General features: G+C 46.6%; 1 protein-coding gene across 1 annotated transcript in view; it reads right to left on the reverse strand.

The window, feature by feature from the left end:
• Positions 1-25,014, reverse strand: part of LOC119393755 (regulator of hypoxia-inducible factor 1-like) — a 66,509-nt gene that overhangs the window by 40,430 nt on the left and 1,065 nt on the right. Inside the window, exons 3-9 of the mRNA XM_037660927.2 lie at positions 24,071-24,155; positions 21,773-21,855; positions 15,498-15,671; positions 7,344-7,437; positions 5,477-5,566; positions 4,909-5,074; positions 3,905-3,984 (exon numbers count right to left, since the gene is read on the reverse strand). Of these exons, the coding sequence (XP_037516855.2) occupies positions 3,905-3,984; positions 4,909-5,074; positions 5,477-5,566; positions 7,344-7,437; positions 15,498-15,671; positions 21,773-21,855; positions 24,071-24,155 (772 nt within the window). The remainder of the gene's footprint in view (positions 1-3,904; positions 3,985-4,908; positions 5,075-5,476; positions 5,567-7,343; positions 7,438-15,497; positions 15,672-21,772; positions 21,856-24,070; positions 24,156-25,014) is intronic.

Consider the following 25,014-nt stretch of genomic DNA (forward strand, 5'->3'; position numbering starts at 1 on the left):
CAGCTCAAGGTCTAAAAATCTTATCTTTTTGTCGGAGGGGTGCTCAACCGTCAGAATTAGTGGCTTCATTTCACTCTGAAATATGTCGAAAATATCCTGTGTTGACGACCCACTTGTGTGAAGCACAAGGAAGTCGTCCACGAACCGGAAAACCTTGGTCACACTGGTCAGCGCGAAATCCCTAGATCACGGTCACCTGCAGTCATCCCTAGATGCCCTCCCCAAAGATGATCCGTGTGTCATTGCCAGCCCGAACAGTGTGTCTGAATACCTTCAGACTGAGTGCCCGAAGGAAGTAGATGGATTCTCGGTTGACGTGAAAGACTTGTTTTATTCCTTGCCCCATAACCTTGTCTGTAATGAAGTTAGTGAATGTATGGATATGTATGGGAACACAAGATTTCAAAATGTCTGTGGAATCCATGTCGACAAGTTCCTTGAACTACTTAGCTTTTACCTTCATTCGACCTTCATCAGCTTTAATGACTCCATTTTCATTCAGCGGGATGGCGTGTGCATCGGTTCTATTATTGCCCCCGTCCTTAGCAACCTCTTGCTAGCACGATTTGACAGAAGCCTCATGGCCCACCTCGCGCTGACCAGTGTGACCAAGGTTTTCCGGTTCGTGGACGACTTCCTTGTGCTTCACACAAGTGGGTCGTCAACACAGGATATTTTCGACATATTTCAGAGTGAAATGAAGCCACTAATTCTGACGGTTGAGCACCCCTCCGACAAAAAGATAAGATTTTTAGACCTTGAGCTGTCGTTTAACACTGACCATGTGTGTTGGCAATATACACCCCGCTCGAAGAAAGCAATCCTACCCTTCATGTCAGCGCACTCGAAACTTGTTAAGAGGGGTATTGCCGTCTCCTGCCTAAAGGCGTCTCTGACTCGTTCGTGCCACCACCAGGTGGCGGCTAGCTTCGAGCACCAAGTGCAACGTCTCAGCGATGCTGGTTATCCTCAGGCGCTGCTGGTGTCTGTTGCTGAGAGGCTTTTGGTGAGCTTGACAAGGGGAGAGGCAGCACGCGACAAAGAGGATCAAAGGCCTCGTGCAGGTACGGCGGTTATACCCTATGTTCACGAGGTATCGCACAGACTGAAAAAGGTTGCTGGCAAGATTGGTGTACGAGTTGTATTTAGTGCAAAAAACAAACTTGCAGCACTGTGCCGAAAAGTGAACAAAGGCGGCAAGAAAGATATGTGTGAGAAGAAGCACAGAAAGCACTTTGTCGAATGTAGGAAGGCTGTAGTATACAGTATTCCATTTACGTGCGGAAGTTGCTACATCGGCCAAACCGGCCGATGTTTAAATGACCGGTTACGAGAGCATGCATACTCGCTTAGCGGTTCAGTGCCCAGTCATTTAGCCCAACACTGCAAAGCGTGTGGCTGTCAGCCACGTCTTGAGAGGTGCACCGTTTTGGAAGGGTACAGTCAACAAAGAACACGGGAGATTAGTGAAGCGCACCATATCCATGCACACGGAAATGCGTGCGTCAGCGTTCCTTCCATTTATCTGCATAAGTGTGAACTTAATTATTTGTCCAAAACTTAACAGCCTGTTTTGCCGACGGTTCTAATATGATGACTTCGCACCCCTCTTTCAGCATTGCGCAGTTACTGTGTTCCTGCGCAGTGCTTCCGTATATATTGCATATCCAAGCAATAAACCAGTGGTTAGTTCAGCGCTTGTGTCTGTCGTTCTTCTTCTCCGTCCCGTGTTTAGCGCTGTTTGCTCTCGCCGTAATCATGTACCAACCAGCCCAGTTAAGCACACTCCTGCATTAGACGGTATTACGGTAAACATTTACATTTCAAATTTATCACAGTACCCACAGCGCTCGAGGGCATTGCAGGCGTTGTGGATTCCCTATATTGTTTGCATATTTCTAGAAGGGCTTCTCAAGCACGAGTGTATACAATTTTGGAGGTAGTGATCAGCATGCAGGAGAATGAGGGCACCGTTTTCCGAGAAAAAATCTGCTTTACAGTACCGGAACAAGTGTACGAACGCCTACTGGCTCTCCCATTGTGCAGCAATGTGCAGGTTTTTATAGGAAACGCTGGTATGAATAGACAAATGTCTATTCGGACCCGCGGATAAACAAAAACAAACGGCTGATCCCTTCTTTCTTAGGCATCCGTCATAACACGAAAGTTAAACATGGCTTCATAGAAATAGTTTCCGCTTTGTTCTTTCAAGTGAAATTTGCACAGTGTGCATTCGTACTGGGCGAGCATTGCAGCTATTGATGCGGATGTACCCACGTTGTCGCCAAGTAATGATAAAGCGAGTCGGTGATTGATCTGACAACGCGGGAAAGCACAGGAATGAAGACCAGACGCATGGCATCAGCATTATTTACTGTCATTGAAGGCCTGGTGTCACCTCCCCCATTTCAAATATTATCGTTGAAGACCATCCACAAATCTTTGTACGTGCTGAAGTAATTGACGTAGCAGCTGGACACATTGGATGGTAAATGCCGCAGCCACAGGCCTTCCCTAAAGTTATGTGAACTCGAATGGTTTGTCAGTAAATCAGTTTGCCAGCTTGCGGTCTTCTGCTGTCTGGCGACGTCGCTTGGCTGGTGGCTTTCTGTATGCGAATGTGTCTGTGCAGTTAGGTTACTTTGGACGCCATCAGCATCGCGAATGCCAGAGGCACAGCTTCTTTCATTTCCCAGGTACGCGTGAATGAATTGTGCTTCCTGCTGTCATGTGTCTCAGTTGACGTACTTTGCCAATTTTGTGATATTCGCCCGTCGACGTCACGGCCTTTCTGCAGTGGTGAATGCAGTGGTGCAAAAATTACGATTGTGCAACGTTTAGCGTTATTACTGAATAACTAAAAAATGGGGCAGCTCACACTAGCGGTGCAAGGCTGGAAACAACAGCGGAGCTATTGTTCGGACTCCCGAGGAAGAAGCTGCCCTTCCAAGCCCGTGTTCCTGCCCCGGCACATTAGTTCCGTGACATGTTCCCGCCAAACTCATGTCGTGGGTTCGGCGGGAACATGTCACGTGACTAGTGTTGCGTGACTTTTCTGGAGGAACATGTCACGTGACTAGTCCTGCAGGATTTTGGCGGGAACATGTCGCGTGACTAGTGTTACGTGATTTTGATGAAAACATGGCACGTGACAACTGTTACGTGATTTTGACGGGAACATGTCACGTGACTAGTGTTACGTGATTTTACGTCCCGATACTAATGTTACGTGCTTATGGCGGGAGCATGTCACGCGACTAATGGTACGTGGTTTTGCGTTAAGTTACTAGTGTTGCTTGAATTTGGCAGGGAAATGACACGTGAATAGTGTTACGCTATTTTTCTGGTGGGAGCATGTCACGCGAATAGCGTTACGTCTTGGCTCTGGCAAGAATGTGTCACGTGACTAGCGTTACGTGATTTTGGAGGGAACATGTAACGGGACTTGTGTTACCTGATTTTGGCGGGAGCACGTCCCGTGAGTAGTGTTACGTGATTTCACATCACGTTCCCCTCAACTTCCTTTTTTCTTCTTTCTTTCTCTCTCTGTATCTCTTGCTTCCTCTTCCTATATATTTCTCTCTCTATTTCTCTCTGTCTGTTGCTTCCCTTTATTTTTATTGCAGCCCACGCCGGATAAATCAGCCCACGTGTTGTGGGAGCGAAGCAGAAGATGAAGAAGCGGACAAAGAGGATGAAGAGAGCGCGTACCGGTTGATGATGATGATGATATCTGTTCGCACTGCCCGGTGCAACGAAAAGCCTAAACAGCTCCACTGTTAAAATGTATTGTTGTACAATATATGCCACATTGCTAGCTATATAGGTGTTTTCCTCCCGGTTGTTATATCTGAATCACTTCAAGTCATTTTCGGACCAACCGTCCCCACTACAATACCCTTACCGAATCAGCTGATGAGCGAGAAGAGCCGCAAGGAAGAGCTGATAGTCCGCCGAGATATACCACGTATAGACGTTGACCCCCTGCAAAAGCGACAGGCATTATGCGTTGGTTCAGGGATCAGTGAGGGCAACGTAAAATGAACAATGACGATGCGAATGCTGCACCTATAGCAGAAGCCATGCGATGCGCCGCACCAAGTATCTGTTCACTACTTGGCATAAGGCTGCTCTCGTGAGTGGGTGTACAGTGATCGCTAGTCTTCTATGTTATGGACGAGCGGTGATTATTCGAAGGCTTACTCAAGTTGAATGGCGACAGTCATGTGTTCTGGAAACAAACTCTCTGCAGTTTTTCCAAGCTTCCAGACTCAAGAGCCTCACTGGAATCCACCATTCGGTATTTCGTGGGCTCCCAACATTCGCAATTTATTTATTTGTTATTATTACTTACAAATGCTGCTGGCGGTCTTGGCCGTAAAAGCTTGGGTGCAACAAGTTTGCATATAACAAAAAAAGTAAATAAAATATGAAACAACGAGGACGAAACTATACGTTTGGCTAAAATACCTATTGTTAACACTGTTAATGTGATATCACATGCAATATGAACATATTACGGGATGTATTCTAAAGCATTATGACAATGTTTGAACGGTACCAACAAATTCAATTTTCATAAACTGCTTTTAACGCGTTCTTCAGAGCTTCCAGTGCTACTCGAATGAAAGACAGATATTGGCAAACGGTTTCACCCTTTCGCAGTTCACGGAAAAATCAGTTCGTGTGCGCGTCAATATTTGTATTAGGAATTGAAAACATGCAGTTATTGCTTAAACTCACATGTCTTGTCTGCCTGGAAACAAGTTTCAATACTGAAGAGTCATTTTGAAAATTTCCACTGCTGAGGCACGAAAATACAACACATTACTGAATTAAAGAACGAAACATTTATTACAACTACAATATCGGCCCTCCGGGACTATAAGGACAGCAGTATGTACGTACGTATGTGAGCTCTTCATACATGTTCCGGATGTTCAGCACAATAGCCCACCAGTATCCTGAGACGTCTGCATAGAACTTGTCGTAAACGAGAGTGGTGGTTGGTCCCGTAGCAAACAGCGGTAACAGGGAGAAACAGCACGCCACGAATACCAAGGGCAGCACCAACCTGTCAAGGCAGGATGAATGAAATGGGCGTATAACATGATCGCATGAAACTGTCGGAGGCGATGGGATACGCAAAGAACATTTTCTTTCGCGGTGACTGAAAAAGGCAAGTGGATCTGTTTGGGCAATTGTAATTTGCCCAAACAGATGTCTTGCTAAGGATTCGAGTAAGTGAATTTTACGTCCGTAGACTACTTCGTAACTGATATTTGCCATTGAATCCCTCCGATCATTTACAATATGTGAATAAGAACCATAGGCTGCCAGTCGCTCTTACGAAGGTTTCTAGCGTGCAACATTCTTTTCCTGTTGCTGCTGTTGTGGCGAGACGAAAAGGTGAATGCAACGCTTCCATAACGCGTTTATAAATTCTATCTGGAATGGCAGTGAAGTAGGCACATACCTGTACCAACGTCGGACCGCGATGACAATGACTGCTAGGACTCCTCTTCCCTTCTTGGTGCCATTGAGCGTATAGGACAGCAGGTATCCGCTGCGAAGAGCGTGTAAGTAAGTACTCCGGCATTGGGGCAGTAATATTGTTATGAAAACAATAGACGACCCAGCAAAGCTTATCTGCGAAGAGAATTTTTCAGATTCAGAGAGCGAATTCACAAAACTTCTTTCCTTTCACAAACCTTCACAAAGTTTCGTAAGAGCCCTTTCTTACTGGCCAGCCAGCGAATATTTCAGCATCAAGATTAGCTGAAATATTCTCTAACGACCAAAGATGTTTCTGTGAATGCGGGCCCGGGTTTTATGGTACCAACAAAGCATGAATCGGTTTCTCGACAAACAATGCTCTTCGTATACGAACTTTCTCTGATTTTTCGACAACTGCCGCATTTTCATGGCTGCGGCCCAGCAGGAGTAGTTCTAGCGTCCGTGCGACATAATATCTCGTAGTTGGTGGGAATAATATGACTAGTTCGAGTAACCAACACAGGAAGGAAGAGAGCGGACGCGATTTGACCCTAAAAATCGATTTCCGATTTAGGACCAGAATTTCGCTGTCTTCAGTATCGTACAACGGATGTTATAAATGCGCGAGCATTCACCAATCTTTTATATTCGGCTAGCTCGCGTTCGCATTACGGTAGGTGGTCATTTGATGTGGTCCACAAAGGGGACATGCAAAAACGGTACCTAAAAGGAACGCAGATGTCAGTGCACTTCTGCTTTGCTGTCTACCTACGTGGCCCTTCCCTTGTGATGCAAATTCGAAGTCCGGCTACGGGTTAGCGCGACAATTTCGCCGACTAGGCACGCTAAGTATGCCAAATCAAGCCCCTTTGAGAAAGCCATGAATTGCTCACACCTTCGTTTTCATTAGTGAATTCGGTTTGAAACATACTTTTTATTAGATCATGAACGTCCACAAGACCGCAGAGACTCCAAACGCATAATTCAACAAGTAAAACATTTTATGCAGACTCATGGAACATTCCCTGCCCTCTCTGCGCCACAATCAAATTAGGCTTTGCTCCAACTCGTATTCTGCGCAAATTTATGTGCGCGTGTTTGCAAGAGGCGGTGTTGAAATAAAGCGCTTAATGAATGAGAGCCGTATGTGCTCATGGTTGGATACATCTTGAAGTGCCTATGGTAAATACGCAGGAAAGAAGGGGACTTTTGAAAGGCTCGTTTTTTTTTTCTTTGTTAGACACAATATTAATGAGAGCTAGCAGACAATAATGCGAAAGGACAATAATGCCTTCCTTGGCATTATTGTCTATTAGTTCTCATTAATATGGTAAATACGTTAATTTTAACGTCTTTATTTGGGTGACGCACAGTACAGAACAAAATAAGCTTAGCAATTTGAATACTAATATTCATGAATTACTCCTGCCATGAAAAACTCTATTAGATACACTCTTTCAAAGGTTTCTTTCAAGGCCTCTTCATTTTGAACACTTTCGAAGAAATAATGCCTTAATCGCGTCCTCGTGAAGAAAATATAGTGCAAAAAGAAATGCAAAGCAGTTGGAGCATGGTAACTTTTACAGACAAGCAATCTTAACCCTAAATGTAGAGTGGCTTACAATATTTAGTTTGTGGCGAGTGTGATTTTCTTCGTCAGCCAAACACGCATCTACTATTCCAAACTTTGAAACTTTATTTGCCACTTTAGCCTTTGAAGAGCGCGATATATTCGTTTTGAAGGAACTATATATAGGGTAAGGGCTCCGAAATAATATTTCGCAGAAATTTTCGCTTTTATTTTTCGCGGAACGTGGAGCGAAGTACGTCACAGGCGTGTCACGTACCTCATGAAGAAGAAGGTGTCCACAGACAGGAAGGAAGCTGCCGCAAGGGTCGATTCGTATCTATCCATGTAGTGCAGGGCATACGTAGCGTTAGCTGAACAGAGAGAAATTGATGTTGCGATGAAATGCAAATACATATAATATTCAGGGTGATCAAAATTTACAACAATGGCTTTCCTAAAATTCAGCTTTGAGAGGTACGTGAAGATCACCTCTGCAAGTACATTTATTTGACGCGCTGTCATTCTTTAATATCGCCAAGCCGTTGTCAGTTTAAACGCCGCACGAAAATGACGCGGCACATCAGTGAGGAACATTGCCCCAGTCCTCACTGCCTTGCGTTTGCTATGACGTGAACCGTAATTAAACTTTGTAGCCGGATATTTAGGAGCACGGACATGCTGGAACAATTCTGTCAAGTGGAACTGTGTAGAAACACGAAAGCCTGTAAAGTTTCAAAACTTACATGCTCGCTTATCGCTATCACTTAAAAGTTCATTATCCAGTCTTAGTTAAATGCGTGGCTGACGGCGAAAGTTATCAGGTAACGCTGTGTCCCCTTGAATATTGATATAATGGTTGGGGTCATACGTCCCAAAACCACAATATGAATATGAGAGAGGCCGCAGTGACGGGGCACCTAAAATTTCGACCAGCTGTGGTTGATTAACATGCACCTAATCAAGTACATCTTTGCATTTCGCCCCCATCGAAATGCGGCCACCGTGGCCAGGAATCGAGCCCGAGCCATCGAGCTTTGCAGTGCGACCCCCTACGTGCTAAGCTACCCCGGTGGGTCGTGGCCCACTGGATACGTAACTTATTTGCAAAGCAGGTCTTCCCGCAGCTCCTAGTGCTGAAGTTTAAGAAAAAGCTTAATTTTTGTCCCCCTGTATAAGCAAAAACGACTGTCGGTTTAGTTTAAACTGTCGCGTGGTATGATGCTAAAGCGGCTGTGTTAAAACAACGCTGACTAAAACTTAAGCCGCCGGGATTCTTTAGCCCAAACGAACGCTTGGATGCTCAAATCCGTCGATACAGCCTCGTTTGCAGGCACAAATTAGCGGAAAACAATTAATTTCTGGTGTTATCCTTTCTTTCTTTTTTTTCACGAAGTATCGTGCCGAGTGGTCGTGCCATAGACTAGAAGTGGCATTGCTTCGCCGGAAACTGGCTTGCCAAACATGCTCCCGGCTGCCGACGCACTTCCGGCGCTCACAGTTTGGTATAGCCACAGCCAATGGCATCACGCGAGACCGATGACGTGACACTGCTGCTGCCGCCGGTGGGCGACCGCCGGGCAATGGCGCCGGCTGCAGTTGCTGCTGTCGCCGGCCCACTCGGTGCCACGGCCGTCGGCGCGCGGCCGCGTGCGCTCACAATCCTCCAAAAAATAGAGCCATCTGTTTAGAAGTATGTGAAATTAACACTGTGTATTATAATATTCGCGTAATCCGCGTCGAATTTCGACGCTTCCCTCACGTTCTAATATATCTCCCCAGTATCCCTTTACGGGTCCCGAAATATGAACAACTGTTACTTCCATGCGAAAATACTCAGCAAATATAATAACTGAGCGCTAAACAATAAAGCTGTCGTCCTTTTACAAATGTGCAATAATCAAGGTGTATACACTTTCAACAACACATATAATTAAAATGTAATTATGTAACAAAATGTAATTATGCTTTGTTTCGGCAATGAAGAATAACATCACCGCTTGAAAAGCGTGAGTTACAACACTGCTCTCAATTAATAATTAGTGCAATCTTATTGGGAGCATCCGTAGTAAGACGAAGACTGGTTACGCGTAGTCGATGAACAAATATGCCTTTCAGACGAGCCCGCTGCTTTGAATGACATTTTCGCCTCAGCTCCGTCTCAACTGAAACCTCTGCTCGGCTCATGAGATCTTGGAAATGAGGAAGCGCTGCAGTCAAATTTCTCACTTAGGGGTGCTGTTCATATAACAGAAATGTATGTCACAGATTCACGCTGATGTTCGGCTCATGGACGTATTTGACAAGTCCAGGTGTGGTCTTCCTCGACGTTTTACCCAACATCGGACGCCCTGCATTCTTATAAGTCCTGGTGGTGAAGCTGCGGGAGAAATCAAGCATGTAGTCTTGCCCTTTATGGCAAGCAATGAGGCGGGCTTATGCGTCGAGCTCAAAAACGCTCAGAATCATGTGCTTTCTTGACAAGTATTTCAGGAACATTTCCTTCCGATCGCCCTTTTCAATTTTCTACCTTTGTTAGCAAGGTAGAAGTATTGCTGCAGGTGAGCACACCTGTTCTACTCATGCCGCGGCACTGCGTGGCCGAGTCTCACGTTTGTTTAGGTAGGTGTCCCTGATAGCATCATGCAGCACGCGCTCCCATGTCCATGCTAAGTATGCTCGCGACTGTACGCTACGAAATTGTCCCCAGTAAGTTCGGAACCAGTGCGGGTTGCTACAGCCGTCGAGCGGACACTGCAGAAGTTTTCGCAAGATATTGGAGCCCGAGCAAAGTAGACAAGTTTGCTTTCTGAAAGCCCACCTTCAGGCTGTTTCCAGCAGATTTCAACTATACTCGGTTACAAGTCAAGAACAGCGGGGTTTGTCCCCCTCAATGACTCCCTTCCAGCCAATGGCGTCGTCATGTCAACGTGACATCGCGGCCTACTACCTTGCACGCACAGACAGCGCTTGAAGCCAAGCTTTTCTGAGTACGTCCGCGCCGAAATGTAGCTCCTCAGGACGCCCTAATTTTGATCTAATATAAAATGTTAGCTCGAATTCTTTATTTGCCCGTTAGAATACAACAGGTGAAAGAGCTTATGTATCAGCTCGAGTAGTGACTTGCAACTTTATTACTGATTATGAATTTCTGCTATTCTGGGTTTTCCCTTAACCGCTTGCCTCTGGCTTTCGGTTTTATGCATTGCCTGCTCTCTCTTTCCTCTCTTCCACCATGGAGACCGTCGAGATGACATCACAATGTGCTTTATCGTTCTCGAGTGAGGACTGCCTTGCGTTATCATTAAAGAAAAACAGAAGCTGACCGTGTCTTCTGCAGCGTTGACGGGAGATCAGCCGATACACGTACGTTCGCTTGCAGCACCTGCACCCAGAAGGCAGCGTAGAAGAAACGGCCGCGACAGTGAGTTGTCTGCTTGGAGTAAGCGTGGACGTGGGGAATAATAATGGAAATGTTTAGACGCACTTCTGAAAGCGCGCGCAAAAAACGCGGACAAGAGACGACGCACATGCAGGCGTGCACGTCGATTTCAAAAAGTGCGCATTGAGTTCCGGCGTGCCTCGCCGCAATGAGATCCCGAAAGGAAAGGCAACTGCCGCAGGATTGAAGCTATAGAATGTGCCATGGAATGTGCGCCGCCTGTTAGTGACATTGGGTTCATCTATGAAGAGAGCAGCCGGCGCTTACTGCTGGTTGAGCGGGACGATGCCATCGCTTTGGAAGGAGAGGTACCTCTACGACATCGCCAGGTACACGAAAGAAGATAGCAAAATCTTTTATCTGGATGAAACTTGCTGAACAAGGGGAACATGCAGTCGACTGTTTGGACGGACAGGACGGTTGCTTCCCGCCACGACGCCCTCATGCGTGGTCTGATGACAGGTATGAAGCAGCCGTCTGGGAAAGGCCAGCGCCTGATTGTGACGCACATCGGCAACGAGGACGGATTCGTGGATGGTTGCATGGGTGTCTCTCGAAAGATCATCCGCTTTGAGAGGTGGTTTGATGCTGGTTTGGCCACAAGGCACTGTAATTGTCATGGACAATGCCTCGCACCACTCGCGGTTGGTAGAAACAATGTCTACGACTGCTTCGCGCCAGACACTCATTCAGGACTGGCTAACGTCAAAATGACTTGGTTGGAATAAGGAAATGGTCGAAAAGGAGCTTCTGAGCCTTCTGGACTCTGTGATAACACGGTACATCAAGTATCGTATTTACCGTGCAGCGGAAAGGGCTGGATTCACTCTGCTTACTCTCCCGCCCTACCTTTCTCAGCTCAATTTTATTGAGCTCTTATGGGCACAGCTTAAATGAGGCGTGACAGCCAGGGATGTCAGATTTAAGCTGGTATATGCAGAGGTTCTCCTGGGGGAAGAAGCTACAAGGTAACAGCTGAACACTGGACAAACGCTGTTCGGCAGGTGATCGACATCGAACTAAAGTTCGTAGGAGACGGTGGTGCAAATGCCCATGTTCAACCTATTGTTATACATCAGGGTGAACATGACATAGACTAACAGTGTGCTATCTGGCATCGACCCGTTGAATATGTGTAAGGCTGGAACCTATTCGCCAGTACCTGTCTCTTTCCGCTTCAGGTATTGTGGAGTGTTATATTTAGTTTAAATATGCGTGTTTCCATAGCTGGAGGAGTAAGTAACTGCTTCAGAGAGCAGTGAAGCTAAGACATGCCTCAATTTTAATGTAATTTCTGGAGTTAAGTGAGCGTGTGTTGGGTGTGTAGCTGGCTCAGAGTTCATTGCCTTGACATGCACCTATGAGAATCAGAAAAGGCTGTTGCACTGCTTGATTGCTTATCTCATTTGCCATTACTCAGTGCTGTGTGCTGTGTAGCGGACTGTGGGAGACTAAGCGATGATCAATAGTGAGGGCGAGAGGCGCGATGTCACTGTGTGATTTATTACTTGATTTTCTGCGGTGAACCCAGTGGCGTGTTGTGTGGTGCTGGCTCAAGGTAGATTGGCTTGATATGCAGCTATGAGAATCAGAAAATCCTGTTGCAATGTACAGTTTCTAATCTCATTTGTTGTAACTAACGTTGTGGTGCGGGCTTTCCAGCTGGATCAGCTATCATTGCCTTCAGCCATAAAAAAAAAACAAGGAAAGTTGTTATGTTGTCTTTTATAGCCGAGATGAAGGCAAGAAGGTGATTTTTAGGGGCTCGTTTTTCTTTGTTAGACACAATATTAAAGATAACTAACAGTCAGTATTGCCAAGGAAAGTATAGGGGGTGTTATTTTTAGTAATTAGAATGTAAATGTGAAGAAAGTAAAGTGGATGAAAAGATAACTTGCCGCCGGCAGGGACATAACCTGCGACCTTCGAATAACGCGAGATGAGTGTTTTACATGTTGTGCATGCGCGAAACAGACGCGCCCTCGAGATAGGAATCATTTAGTTGAACCAGTCACATTGCTTGTTCAACAGAGTGGCATGTGCTGTGTACCTGACTCAGCCAATGTCACCTTCTGATACAGCACTGGTAGCTTGAATACTGTACTTTAAATGCGAGGCATTTCTTAGCGATCCAAAGGCCCTCTGACCGTTTCGATTCATCTATCTATCTATCTATCTATCTATCTATCTATCTATCTATCTATCTATCTATCTATCTATCTATCTATCTATCTATCTATCTATCTATCTATCTATCTATCTATCTATCTATCTATCTATCTATCTATCTATCCAGCTGTCTACGTCTTGGCGCTTTCCTGGTCGCCTCCTTAACTTCGTATATACAAAAATTGTAGGGTTGTGCAAGTATTCGAAAATTGCGAATAACAAACCGAATAGCGTTCTATTCGATTCAGTACTCGAATGGAATAGTGCATACTCGAATTACCGAAAACTCCCAAGGGCCCCTATGCATTGACAAAAGACGACTCGAAGGTGAAAGACTTCTTCTTTTTCTTGTCAGTCGATGTACTGAACCTGCCCCGCCACCTTCCGAAAGCTTTTTCACACCTAGCGTGGTTTTGCATTGCCTCCAGGATCGAAGGCACCTCACTTGGTTTCGCACTGCTTCCGTAACCTGCCCACTTTTCACCAAGCTACAATGTCATGTGATGACGGTATCATGTGACGTCACGTCACGCTAAAATTTGTGACGTCATGATGACGTCCAATATTTTGGTGACCTGTGACGTCATATGGTGACGTCATTACGTGATAATGAATTTTAACACGAAAGTGTTTTATATTGGGGTCCACCAAGACTTCAGCGAGATATTTCCGTCACGGATATGACGTTTGATGAAATGGACGCTAACGGATGAGAAACAAAATAACTATAAGAAAAAGTTCCGTCGCCGGGAATGGAGCCTACAGCTTTTCGGTGCGCGACGATAAGCGACGACCGCTCTACTGACTAAGATACCGAGGCAGAAGCCTGACACTCCACAAACGCGCATCATATCTATCACACATTCGCTCCCGCACGGTGCTCTCTGTTGGCGAGGTTAGGCGGGTCGGGGTGGTGCCGCTGTCTGTGAGTGGTGAAGTAATGCGCTATGACACATACTAGCGCCGATAGAGAACGATTCGGCGACGCCATAGTTAAAGCATAGCCTCTGAGATTGCGCGCCGGCAGGAAACCTGCCGGTGCGCTACCTGGGAGGTCATAGTTAAAGCGTCTCAATACCAGCTGCGCCTGCATCGGGGAGTCGCCCTAGACGCATTTACGTTCTTTTCCTTTCAATTCGTGTTAGCGTTTGACAGCTCGTTGTCGTAGTGCTGCAGCTTCCACATGCAGCAACGGTGTCTCTACGCCACCGACTGCTTCTAGTGCGATAGTACCGACTAATAAAATTGCTGCAATAAGCGCTGGAGAAACGCCACGATGTCGACGGGCGAATGACGTGCCTTGGTGGAGCGAGACAGAGCCCAGCGATACGTAGAATGCTGCTAACTCTGCCTCAAGCTGCTAACCTCTGCCTCCCGCGTCGCTGAAGCGCAGTGTGGTAGCGTATGCATGAGCACTGGCGCAGGTTACCCTATTACTCGGGAGCGCACACCTTGCTGTTTCTTTCCTTAAATGACGCCCCTTCTCTCCTTAAGGGAACGCGAGCCGTGGCTTCGCGTGCCACTGCCAAGCGCCGTCTTTATTTTCTTTTCTTGAGATCGCGCGCTCGCCGGTTTTGTTCGCTGCCCAAAGGAAGGCGCCGCAGGGTCTTGGGACGACGCGAGAGCAGGAGTCCAAGAGTGGCTTGCGTCCTGGCGGCACGCAAATTCCTTGGGTCCCCAATTCGAAAACTCTCTAGTATCTCGCCGGAGTTGGCATGTGCGCCCCTGACATGAACTTTGACATACAGGGCGTGGACGACCGTGCTCGCGCGATTATCTCTTGAGGGAGAGTTCTGTATGTCTTGTGCTTTCACCGCTAAGTCTGCGTTGAAGCTATAGACCGTACGAAGGTCACTTTGCTCACTGCAGCAGCCGCGTTTGTGAAAGGAGAGAGCTGCTAGCTAGAAGAGCAAAAGTAGGGGCTGGTTGAAGTAACAACTGTGACCGTTAGCGATCGTCCCACGTATACCTGTGCGTTCTTTTCGTGCACCCTTCTTTGTGTTTGAGGAGCGCGCTGCAAGTGTCGAGCTGTGTCACTTGTTGGTTCGCACTCGCCTTGTGTGTTTTCTTTTCCTGCGTCGTTTGTGCTTGAGCAGCGCGCAGCAAGTTTCTAGCTGCTTGCCGTTCTTCCTGTGATATTCCAATTTCTTCATATCACATTCACTGCTTCGGCCTTGAGGCGAAACTGTGGCTTTTCTATGTCATGACCTGCTAGTCGTGTTCCTCATACACTCATTTCCTTTAATCCAATTTTGGTGCATAGCAAGGCAAGATGACGACCACGAGAGCGCCAAGACGTAGGCGGCGAGATAGATAGATAGGTAGATAGATAGAAACAGTCACAGTGCCTTTGGGTCGCTAAGAAATGCTTCGCATTTAGAACGCGCACAAGCGTTTAATATATTGGGGCACAATTTGTGTTTTCTCGTTTCGCTTTCGCATCTATTTTTCATGCGCATAGGTGTACACGTTCGCGCCTATGTTGTTCCCAATAAATACTCAGTTGAGAGAGTCAGCGCTGTCCGTGTGTGCTTCTATGTCGTCCGTGTTGTGTCTTACTCTGTACAAGTAAGTCACTTCAAAGAAGAATCAAAACCAAGTGACCCGGCCGTCAGTTCGGTTAACCACTGCTTCATTGAAACATCAAGCATTTTCCGAAAATTCGCGTACGCAAGAAGCAATCCTGAACGTTAGCACATACATCCACTCTTAATTCTTGTTCTACCCTGGTGTCTAGTCCTCAGCGCAATTTGAGCTTTGAGATACTGCCTCACCAAGGAGCCTCCCATCGTACACTTCTTGAATTAATGCTCTGGCTCTTACCACTGACGAACGCCATCTCGGATGAGGAGTGGCCAAAGACGACGTAGTAGATGCTGAAGGCGCGTAGGCCATGCATGAACCGCAGCTGGTAGGAGCCTGACGTCTTCTCAGGCTTCGACGCCAGCAGCCTCAGGTTTGCCGGCATGGAAAAGCACCTCAGGACGTTCACCGCCACTTATGCGAAAGAGCGTTATTAGGCACGCAATAACACGATAATCAAACAGTAATATTAGCTTAAATGGGAACCCCAGCGTATTCTTCACCATAATAAGATATTACTTTTTTCAAATAATATTGACAGCGCTGTAACTTCCAGGGTGGTTCACTTTGCTTAAAGACTCGTCAGTGATTCAAATGAGCAATAAACTTTAAAAGGACTGAGCGTTGTGCGAGTTGGTACTTCATTACTGACACGCGCTTGTGCGTGTGTCTTACGTGGCCTTGTTTATTTTGCGCAGTTTCTCGCAATAATAGAGCAATAAACAATGTATCGAAACCGAAACGGGCCCCTGCTTCGTTGAACGTCTGAAATGACGTCATAGAGCATCCCGCGTCGCAGTGAAAACACACACCGAAGCGTTCTGGCGCGTTTTGAAGCGTTTTATCGCAGTGAAATCACACACTAAAAGTCGTAATTGACCCACTGAACAGCTCAAAGTCACTTCTCCTGAAGAGCGTCGTTGGAGGGGAACAAGTTACAACGGACACCCCTGGTCTTCATTGCTCTCTTTTGGAACCTTCATAGCGCTATACCAACTTCCCCCCATCGCTTTGTACAGCACACAATGCAGCTTAGAAAACCGAGCACCACAAATATCGGCTTAGAAAACCGATATTTGTGGTGGTCGTGCCAAACAGTTGTCATTCCTCCTGCCATTTCAGAAGGCATGCTTAGAGGATTAAATAACGACGACAAAATTAGCGCATCAGCACTAGTGTGCCTATTGAGCGGCTGATTGTGCTGTCTGGAGAAATGGTGACATCTGACGACGGTGTCGTTGCTTCTTGAACATACCAAGCAGCTATCCATTCTTCGTGACAACGTTAAAGGACCCAGGAAGACTGAACATGGACAGGCGCGCCTGTCCATGTTCAGTCTTCCTGTGTCCCTGCCTTGTTTATTTGCGCTTACCAGTTTTTACCTTCAAGTATGAACCATCTCGCCCAGGTACAAGCTTTATTGCTAAAGGACCCCTCACAGCGAAAGCTTTCTTTGCGACGTTTTTAATGTAACTTGTAGCTTTGTATCTGGTATCACCGAAATTGAACCCCAAATGCTCTAACGTATCGTATAGTTCAGGCTAGCGTCGTTAAATTGATCAATTTTAGGCTACTTCGAAAAGCCAAGCTAAAATCGTGCGAAACACGCGCCCCACAGCGCAGGAGCGCCTAAGTTCATGTACGCTCAAGCTTTGGTGACATTGACAGCGCAGTTTCGAATCGGGGCCCCACGCGTGGTAGAGAATGAAACAGTGTGGGGGGCGCTTCGGTGTTAGTGAGTTAAGTGAGTTGCTATGAGTAAGTTCCTATTTTAAGAGCGCGTCACCTCAGGATACAGAAAATCATAGCAATCGTAGTTGTTGCGGTTTTACGTACCAAAACCACGATATCATTATAAGGGACACCGTAGTGGAGGGCTCTGGAAATTTTGATCATCTGCTGTTCTTTAACGTGCACGCAAATCTAGGCACACTGGCCCCAAGAATTTCGCCTCAATCGAAATGCGGCCGCCGTGGCCGGGATTTGATCCCGTGACCTTCGAGTCAGCCCTCGAGCACCATAAAAACTAGGCCACATTGGCGGGTGGAAAAAAAAATACATTCCTGGCGTCAGCAGCCAGAACCACCTTGGGAGGACCCCGCCAACATCGCGAGAGGGCCCAGGAACAATAGCCGTCGTCGGGAGCCAGTCGTGCACCCGAAAATCTTCTGTGACGTCAACAACACTCGCTTTACTCGTGGAACGTCACACTAGAGTGTACTAGGACAGGGGAGTGCTCGAAACGGCCACAGCACCAATGTACAGAAAGTGAAGCCCAAACAGCGTCAATCCGCTTGTTGCACTGCGATCGGTAGTCTGCAATGGGTCGTCGTTGCGCGAGGCCACCGTAGTGGTGTAGGCGTAGAATGCCCGCTACCCACTCAAAAGGCCCGGGTTCGAATTGCAGATGTACACAGGGGTCCACTGTTAAAGGGAACATCGGAGCGCGTGGCGGCAACTCGGCGCCACCGCCGGCCGTCGGCTGCAACGAGATTCGCGCAGACGCAGTGAGCGCCGTGCCCGGTGCTCTTTCGTCGCGTCAGCGGTTCGCTTCGCGACGATTCGCAGCGCGGAAGCAGACGGCAGCAGACGACGAAAGAGCACGATTCGCAGCGCGCACTGCGCCTGCGCGAAACTCTTTTCAGCCGCTGACCGGTGGTGGCGCCGAGCTGTCGCCACACGCTCCGATGTTCCCTTTAACAGTGTACATGGCGGGGTTTTATTCTTATGGCGCGTTCACACTTGGCCTCGATGGGGGCGAAAGCGGCAAAACTCGCCGGAAGTTCACTCGCTTCGCCGCCTAAGCGGCCGGAAAACCACGCCGCGAGGCGGACGCGAAAAAATCGGTCCGAGACCGATTTTTCCGCCACGCGAAAGCGGATCGCCTTTCCGCTTCACGGGAAGCCGTACTTTGGCTGCGCTAGCTTAAATCACGTGACGTAAACAACAGACCGCAAATTCAACATGGCGGCCAAGGCGTCGGCGGTGGCTCGCATCGGCGCATTCGCAAACTACCCGTGCAGCGCGACAAGACTCACAGCCTCGACAAGGACGCGTTCCTCGAGAACCTGGTTTGGATTACGATTGACGAGAACACTGGAAGTAGAAAAAAGGTGTAGCAGCAGCGAGTCGGCGTGCCCCAACGTGCCTCGCGTTTTGCAAAGCCGGGTGAATCCGCCGCCGCCGCCACTGCTGCCGTGTCCGCTTATGTGGTTTCTGCTGGTGTATCTCCCGAAACGGCGGTTTGAAAAGGTGAAAGCTATTTATTTTCCGTGTTTTGCATACTTAACTTGAATTTGGTACGAAATTAAATGCTCAGGAAACGGGGAAAAGAGAATTAATTCTCGAAGTGGCGAAGGCCGCGGCGGCGGCGACAGTATGCGGGAGAGGCAGAACAAATGTGAACATTTCCGACGCGCGCGAAAACGGTTTTCCGGACGCTCTGGCGCTTTCGCTTTCTCTTCGCTTCTCAAGTGTGAATGCGCCTTTAGTGTCACCTTTTATAACCGTATTGGTTTTATTGCGATAGCAATTATATGGACAGTCTCGGCTGGATTTCGCCGTCGCCGTCACCGCCGTCATGCACCGTATATGTATAAGTATGTGTATATATATATATATATATATATATATATATATATATATAAGCGCCAAAGAAAAATAATTCAGAAAAATGCTTCCGAAGCGCGGAATCGAACCAGGGACCTCTTTCTCCGCAGCGAGTGGCGCTAGCCACTACGCCACGATACACAGATCCCCCACGTAGGTAACGGCGAGCGTTATATACACACCCTTTACCGCTGGACGGACTCGGAGACGGCTGCGCTTATAAGCGTCTCTTCATTACCAGCGAGATGGCGTTAGGAGCGCGACAGGCGCATTTAAAAGTCGTCGGCGAGCTCGCTCGCCTTTTCTTATACTTGCGCAGGGATAACCTTGCCCTTCCGCTGTCTGCTCGCGCGGTTTTCTAGTGCTGAGGGGAAGAGGGATGTTTCACGCTGTCACCGTGATGTCCGCTCTCGTGTTACGGAGCGTACGGAAGCCACTTGAGCCCAAGGACGCCGCTAAACGAACAAACAGAAGATGAGCGCGAACTATCAAGTATCACAGCTCGACACTTGAAGCACGCTAGTTTCCTTCGCTGCTTCGGCCGCCTTTGCAACAGGAGCGCTGTTCAAACTGAGAGTATCCGTTGGCGAGCCTCACTTCATATAGCATTAGTTTCTTGCTATCGCATTCATTGCTTCGGCCTTGCGGCGAAACTGTGACGTTTTTCTTTGTTTCTTAAAACTAGCTTCTGTTGCAACGTATTGCTACAAAAAGTAACTTAAAATGTGAAATCTCGTTTCGAGTCTCGTATTCGCAAAAATCTCGGAGGCCATACTCTTCGTTTCTGTTGAATCGAGGGCGGTGAAGCTGCAAATAACTGCGCTCACTGTCAAATTCTTTCTATTTTACTTCACATATTGCATTACTTTTTGAAGCAACAGGTAGCAACTGAAGCTAGTTTTAAGAAACAATGGAAAACCAGTACACCTATAAAATGTGACAATAAGGATAAAAACCCACCATTTAAAGCTGCGATTCGAACCCGGGCGTTTTGAGTGGTAAGCGGCCATTCTACCCCTGCAGCACTTCGGTGGAGCCGCGCGCGACTCTTAAACGACGACACATTGCAGACTACCGATCCCAGCGTCACAAGCGGATTGACCCCTTTTGGGCTTCACTTTTCGAAGCTCGTTCCGAGTACTCCTCCCCTCTTCTAGTACACTCTAGTCACACGGTGTCCCCGACCTACGTCATACCAGTGGCGATGTCGAAAGTGCTACCATCTGAGATGAGCACTCACTTAATCCTAAAGGCAACGTTCGCCACTAATAATCAGTCAGAAGTGCGCATGTAAACAGGACAATAAAACAAGACAACATCTCGAGGTTTAATTTTGGCGAGAAGGATCATTTAAATAACTGCGGTACTGTATTGCAATAGTGTTGTACAGTGCATAAATTTCCTGCACATTATTTAGTGTACAACAACCTTGCTTATCGATATCTGTTCGGCGATTCCTTTTTTTAATTTAATTTTAAATTCGTACACAGCTAGTTTTTGGAACTTCTCTGTTGTGCTAGCAAGTGAAGAAACACAGGCAACTGAGTCTTGTATATTCAAGCCTCAGTTCTGACTCAATTCTACTTTAACGGGTTGAGTATTGCTACATAGAATATGACATCCTTTCCAAAGGCACTGCTCTGTTTCACGTGGGGCTGGAAGGACTGCGTCTGGGTAGTACCACAGTAAAACACGTTTTCTTGTTACCCGCAGTGTCAGCAGACAATACCTGAGCTGTGAATACCTTTCCACAGGTCACTGATTTCGTCTTCGAATGAAGCACACCGTCTCTTATTGCTTATCAATTCAGATGCTACTCGCTATATTTATGAAGGTGCATTCGAAAATTCACAAAATACAATCACGTTCCCTGTCTTTCATTCATATGGGTAAAACACACATAAAACAATGCAAGAATGACACATTTATTGACAAACAGTCATATTTCATGACTGAGGACAACAAAAAAAAAGAAAGAAAACGGGCAGAGCGTGCTACTATATTTGGCATTTGACTGAAGCAGGAACGGTTAAACAGAACATTAAAGTAACGGTACCTTGATAACTTGCGGTCGCACAGAGTATTTTTTCGTATTACCTAAATAAGCCACGACGTCGCGAAAACAAGTCACACAACGTAATCGTACGCTTTGGGAAGTGTGCCTCTGAGAGATTACAGGCACTTAAAAAAATGCCCCCACCTCCCCGAAGGGAATCGTGAGGAAATGCGAATGCATTTCTTGCGCCGAGAGTACACGGTGTAGTAATTTTAATGGCGTAAATTAATGACGAGATGAGGATTTGTACCGTAACCATTTATTTACACATTCATCAGCACCTGTTTGTGTTGTCGTACCTGACGGCCATAATCTCAGCCTTGTGGTCGCCGTCGGCGTTTCACAGCGGCGTCTCGAGCACACTTTTCCGGATGTTCTTGAGAGGCGACCAGCCAGCGAGCGGTCGAGAGTGAGGCGCGAGCGGACAGGAGAGTGGGGCGCAAGGAGGAGAGAGAGCGAACGGCGAGAGAAGGAGCGGCGAAGCACTGCACCTACCCTCTCCTACACTCTCTCGCACCACATGCTCCGGTTGCTAGGGGTGAGGATAAGCGCGCGCGCCCGCAGCTGTTGCTATGGGAGAGGGAGTAAGAGCGGAGATATAACACCTGCCAGCGCGCGGACAACGCCGGATGCCTTACATAGCCCGACTAAGAAATGCATTCGCATTTAAAAACTGCTGCACTGAGTGGACCCATCACGCACTGAAGCAACGACGGCTGCACAAGGAAATCACTCATGTTGCTGGGATATTGAAGTTATTTAAATCTATGATAATTCGCTTAATTTATTAACGTAACATGCATCAACATCTCTGTTATTCTCATTGCATCCGACTAGTGCGACCACTCACCGTTCTTTTTTGTGTCATCGGACGCGTACACGTCCACAAAAGTAGCGGCCACCATCAACACTAGAATGGTCGCCAGGATAGCCCTGTGGAAGAGAATGGCGCGAGGCAGGATTCCAGCAGTGAAAATGACCACGCGTAGTTGTCGCCGATGCAGAGTGTGTTTAAAGATTTACCTTTGTTACTTATCACCACTCCGGCCAATTAAACAGATTTTCTACGCATCTTGCTTTGCAAGAACATCGACTTCGTATTCTCATGATGCTGTATGAGGTTTAATACATTTTTACCTTGCAAAAGGGTATCTCGAATGGTCATTTGGTACCTTGCTTCTCATTCTTCCAAAATATAAGCTATCGGGGCCATGGGTGACGCCGGCCAACACTCCAAATAAGTCAATGATCAAACATATCCCATAGAGCGTGTGCGTTGTGCCGTACGCCACGCATCTACTACAGCTGTGGCCCTTCAGCTTCGACGTTCTTATTTCAGTGAACTTTATTATTGTCACAACAACTATAAGAGTCCGATGCAAGATCCCGGCCGTCGGTGAGCATGGCGTGGCTTACTGTTGACGCTACGTGCGCGGCCTTGTCTTGGAGATAATGAGCTGTGTTGTGTAGGGGCGGCAGATTTGTTACATTGTTCGATTAACGATTACCTGTTCACCGGTAATGCCTTTCATCCAGCAATCGATTTCTATGTAGGGCCTTTCATAAGCTAATATATTAATAAAAATCATAAGTAGTCTACTTTTCTGGAGGGGCCGTTTGCTCAAAAATTGTATTTATTTTGTTGCGCTAGTGGCTAACTAACTTGCGCTAGTGGCTAACAAAGGGATAGACAATGTTGTTATAAAATGAAACGTCTTAAAGCATTGCCAAATTAAACAACAAGGAACAAAAATTGCACAAATCACAAGTCGTGGCCATCTCACCGGTTCCCACGCTGCGTGAGACCTCATAGTAGGGACTTTATTTTGGTCCATACAGGCTACAAACCGAGGAAGGCTGTGCACTTCCCAACTATGGCCAACACTTGTCATGTGAAAAAGTTATGAAAAGCATGAATATTTCAAATTCTTGGCTAATTACTTCCGCGACAACATGAAACTTATAGCTCGATATACTGCATTATACAGAACTTATGCTAAAAGTACACTAAAATGAATCTGTAGTGAGCAACGTAATAGAATAAATCAGCAGGAGGATGAAGAGAATGACGGAAGGACAGGGAGGTTAGCCAGATCTCAGACCGGCTGTCTACCCTGAGCTGGGGGAGGTGTATGGGGAATAAAAGGTGATAGATAAGAGATGTTACAAAAAAATGGAGAAGAAGAAAAGGAAAAAAAGAATACAGTAAACGACGCAGCTTAAAGTCTGTCTCTAAGACCAGCTGTCCGCAAGAAATGCAACAACGCAAGTTCTAGCGAGCGCGGGCCAAGAAACCACCGTTTACTTATCCGCCTACCGCTGCAACGGAGCCGGCGAGTCGCGGCCGCAGCCGATTTCATTCGCTCAAACCACGGCTGAGAGCAGCACGTTCGCTGCGCGCGAATGCGCTAGTCACGTGGTTCTTTTTTTTTTTATTTCGCGAGCTTTCTTTGCAACGTGGAAACAATGGTAGACGTGAGACTTTCTTTATCGCAAATTATACAATGGCGGTGTCTGAAGACGCTCTCGAACTTGGCAAGTCGAATTTCTTCTCTAAAGTCAATATGTAGCAATTTAGTTAAATAATCGTAATTAACAAATTAATTAATTACCAAACAAAAAATTGTCTGCAGTGCGCAAGGTGACTGTCAGCAATTTGCAACTGATCCTATTCGCCTGCCCCTAATATTGTATTTTGACCCTTGGCTAATATATATATATATATATATATATATATATATATATATATATATATATATATATATATATATATATATATATATATATATAGCCACAGCTGTAGTAGATGCGTGTCTGGTGGACCAGACTTTGACAAAGTCTGGTCCACCAGACGAAACGTTAGTGAAAATATACAGTGCCGAATCAACGAAAGTCGTAGTTTCGTTCTTCATTCCTTATTCTATCGGGGTCCGCGAGATTCTTTTCCCACTACTATATATATATATATATATATATATATATATATATATATATATATATATATATATATATATATATATATATCACTAGGGCTTATGTTAAAATAAAGCTGTTATATGAGCTCTAATAATAATGTATCAGCCTGTGCACCTTGACGTATATGCATGTACGACACGATGGCCGTTGCCGACGCAAAGAAAAGACTCACACAACAGCAATCTGCGATGTGGTGAGCCCTGGTGTGATGTCCGTCATGCAGTACTTCACATTTACCGTCACCATGTCTCCAATGACTGCAAATAGTATCAAAACAAAATGCACCTGAAGGTGTGTTCTGCCACCACCCCAATGAAGCAAGCATTTTCAAGGAGCCACAACCTCACGCTGCTGTGCTTTTGTAAAGATGTTCATTATAGTGACAAAAGAAGAACTAACGTGCCAGAATTCAGATGGCCACACTGGCTGCAGTGTTTGGCGACGTGGCGAGCAAGTGATGCGCTATCGGATGGTATTACTGCCTTTGCAATCAGCGATGCTCAGAGGGGGAATATAGAGGGGGAGCGATGCAGGGCGGGGGAATATACTTCTCGTCGTTTGCACACGTGACCTGATGAACTGCTGCATATTGTTCTGCCCTGTACCGATGACGATTGGCTAGTCTAAAAAAAAAAGACGGTTAGATCGATGCACCATGCGGCATACAGTTACCGTCTTTTTCTTGCGTTCTTATTATTTTATTTTATTTTTGCGTGGTGAGCTTTTTGTCACTTGTGACCTGGCTCAGGCGGTCTCCCGCTGGCGCGTAAGTTCAGTGCGCCTTTTTTGCGTGCCTGTCATTTCTCATTTCTTGCTAGACACCACTCCCTTACGCTCTGCGTAGCGTAGTAAACCGAACGCTCTTAGCTTTCTTCACTTTGCTTTCTCTATAAATAACATACATAACCACTCTTTGCGCGCTTGTTTCAAAGCGACAAAACAATGTTTCACTCGTTAATTTGGCCGGGAACAAGCGCACGAACTTCCCATTTTCATAAAACGTCTGTTTCAAGTTTGCCCCGCCACGGTGGTCTAGTGGTTATGGCGCTCGACTGCTGACCCGAAGGTCGCGGGATCGAATCCCGGCCACGGCGGCTGCATTTTCGATGGAGGCGA

Source organism: Rhipicephalus sanguineus, chromosome 1 (assembly GCF_013339695.2).
Source record: "Rhipicephalus sanguineus isolate Rsan-2018 chromosome 1, BIME_Rsan_1.4, whole genome shotgun sequence".
In the NCBI taxonomy this organism is placed as follows: domain Eukaryota; kingdom Metazoa; phylum Arthropoda; class Arachnida; order Ixodida; family Ixodidae; genus Rhipicephalus; species Rhipicephalus sanguineus.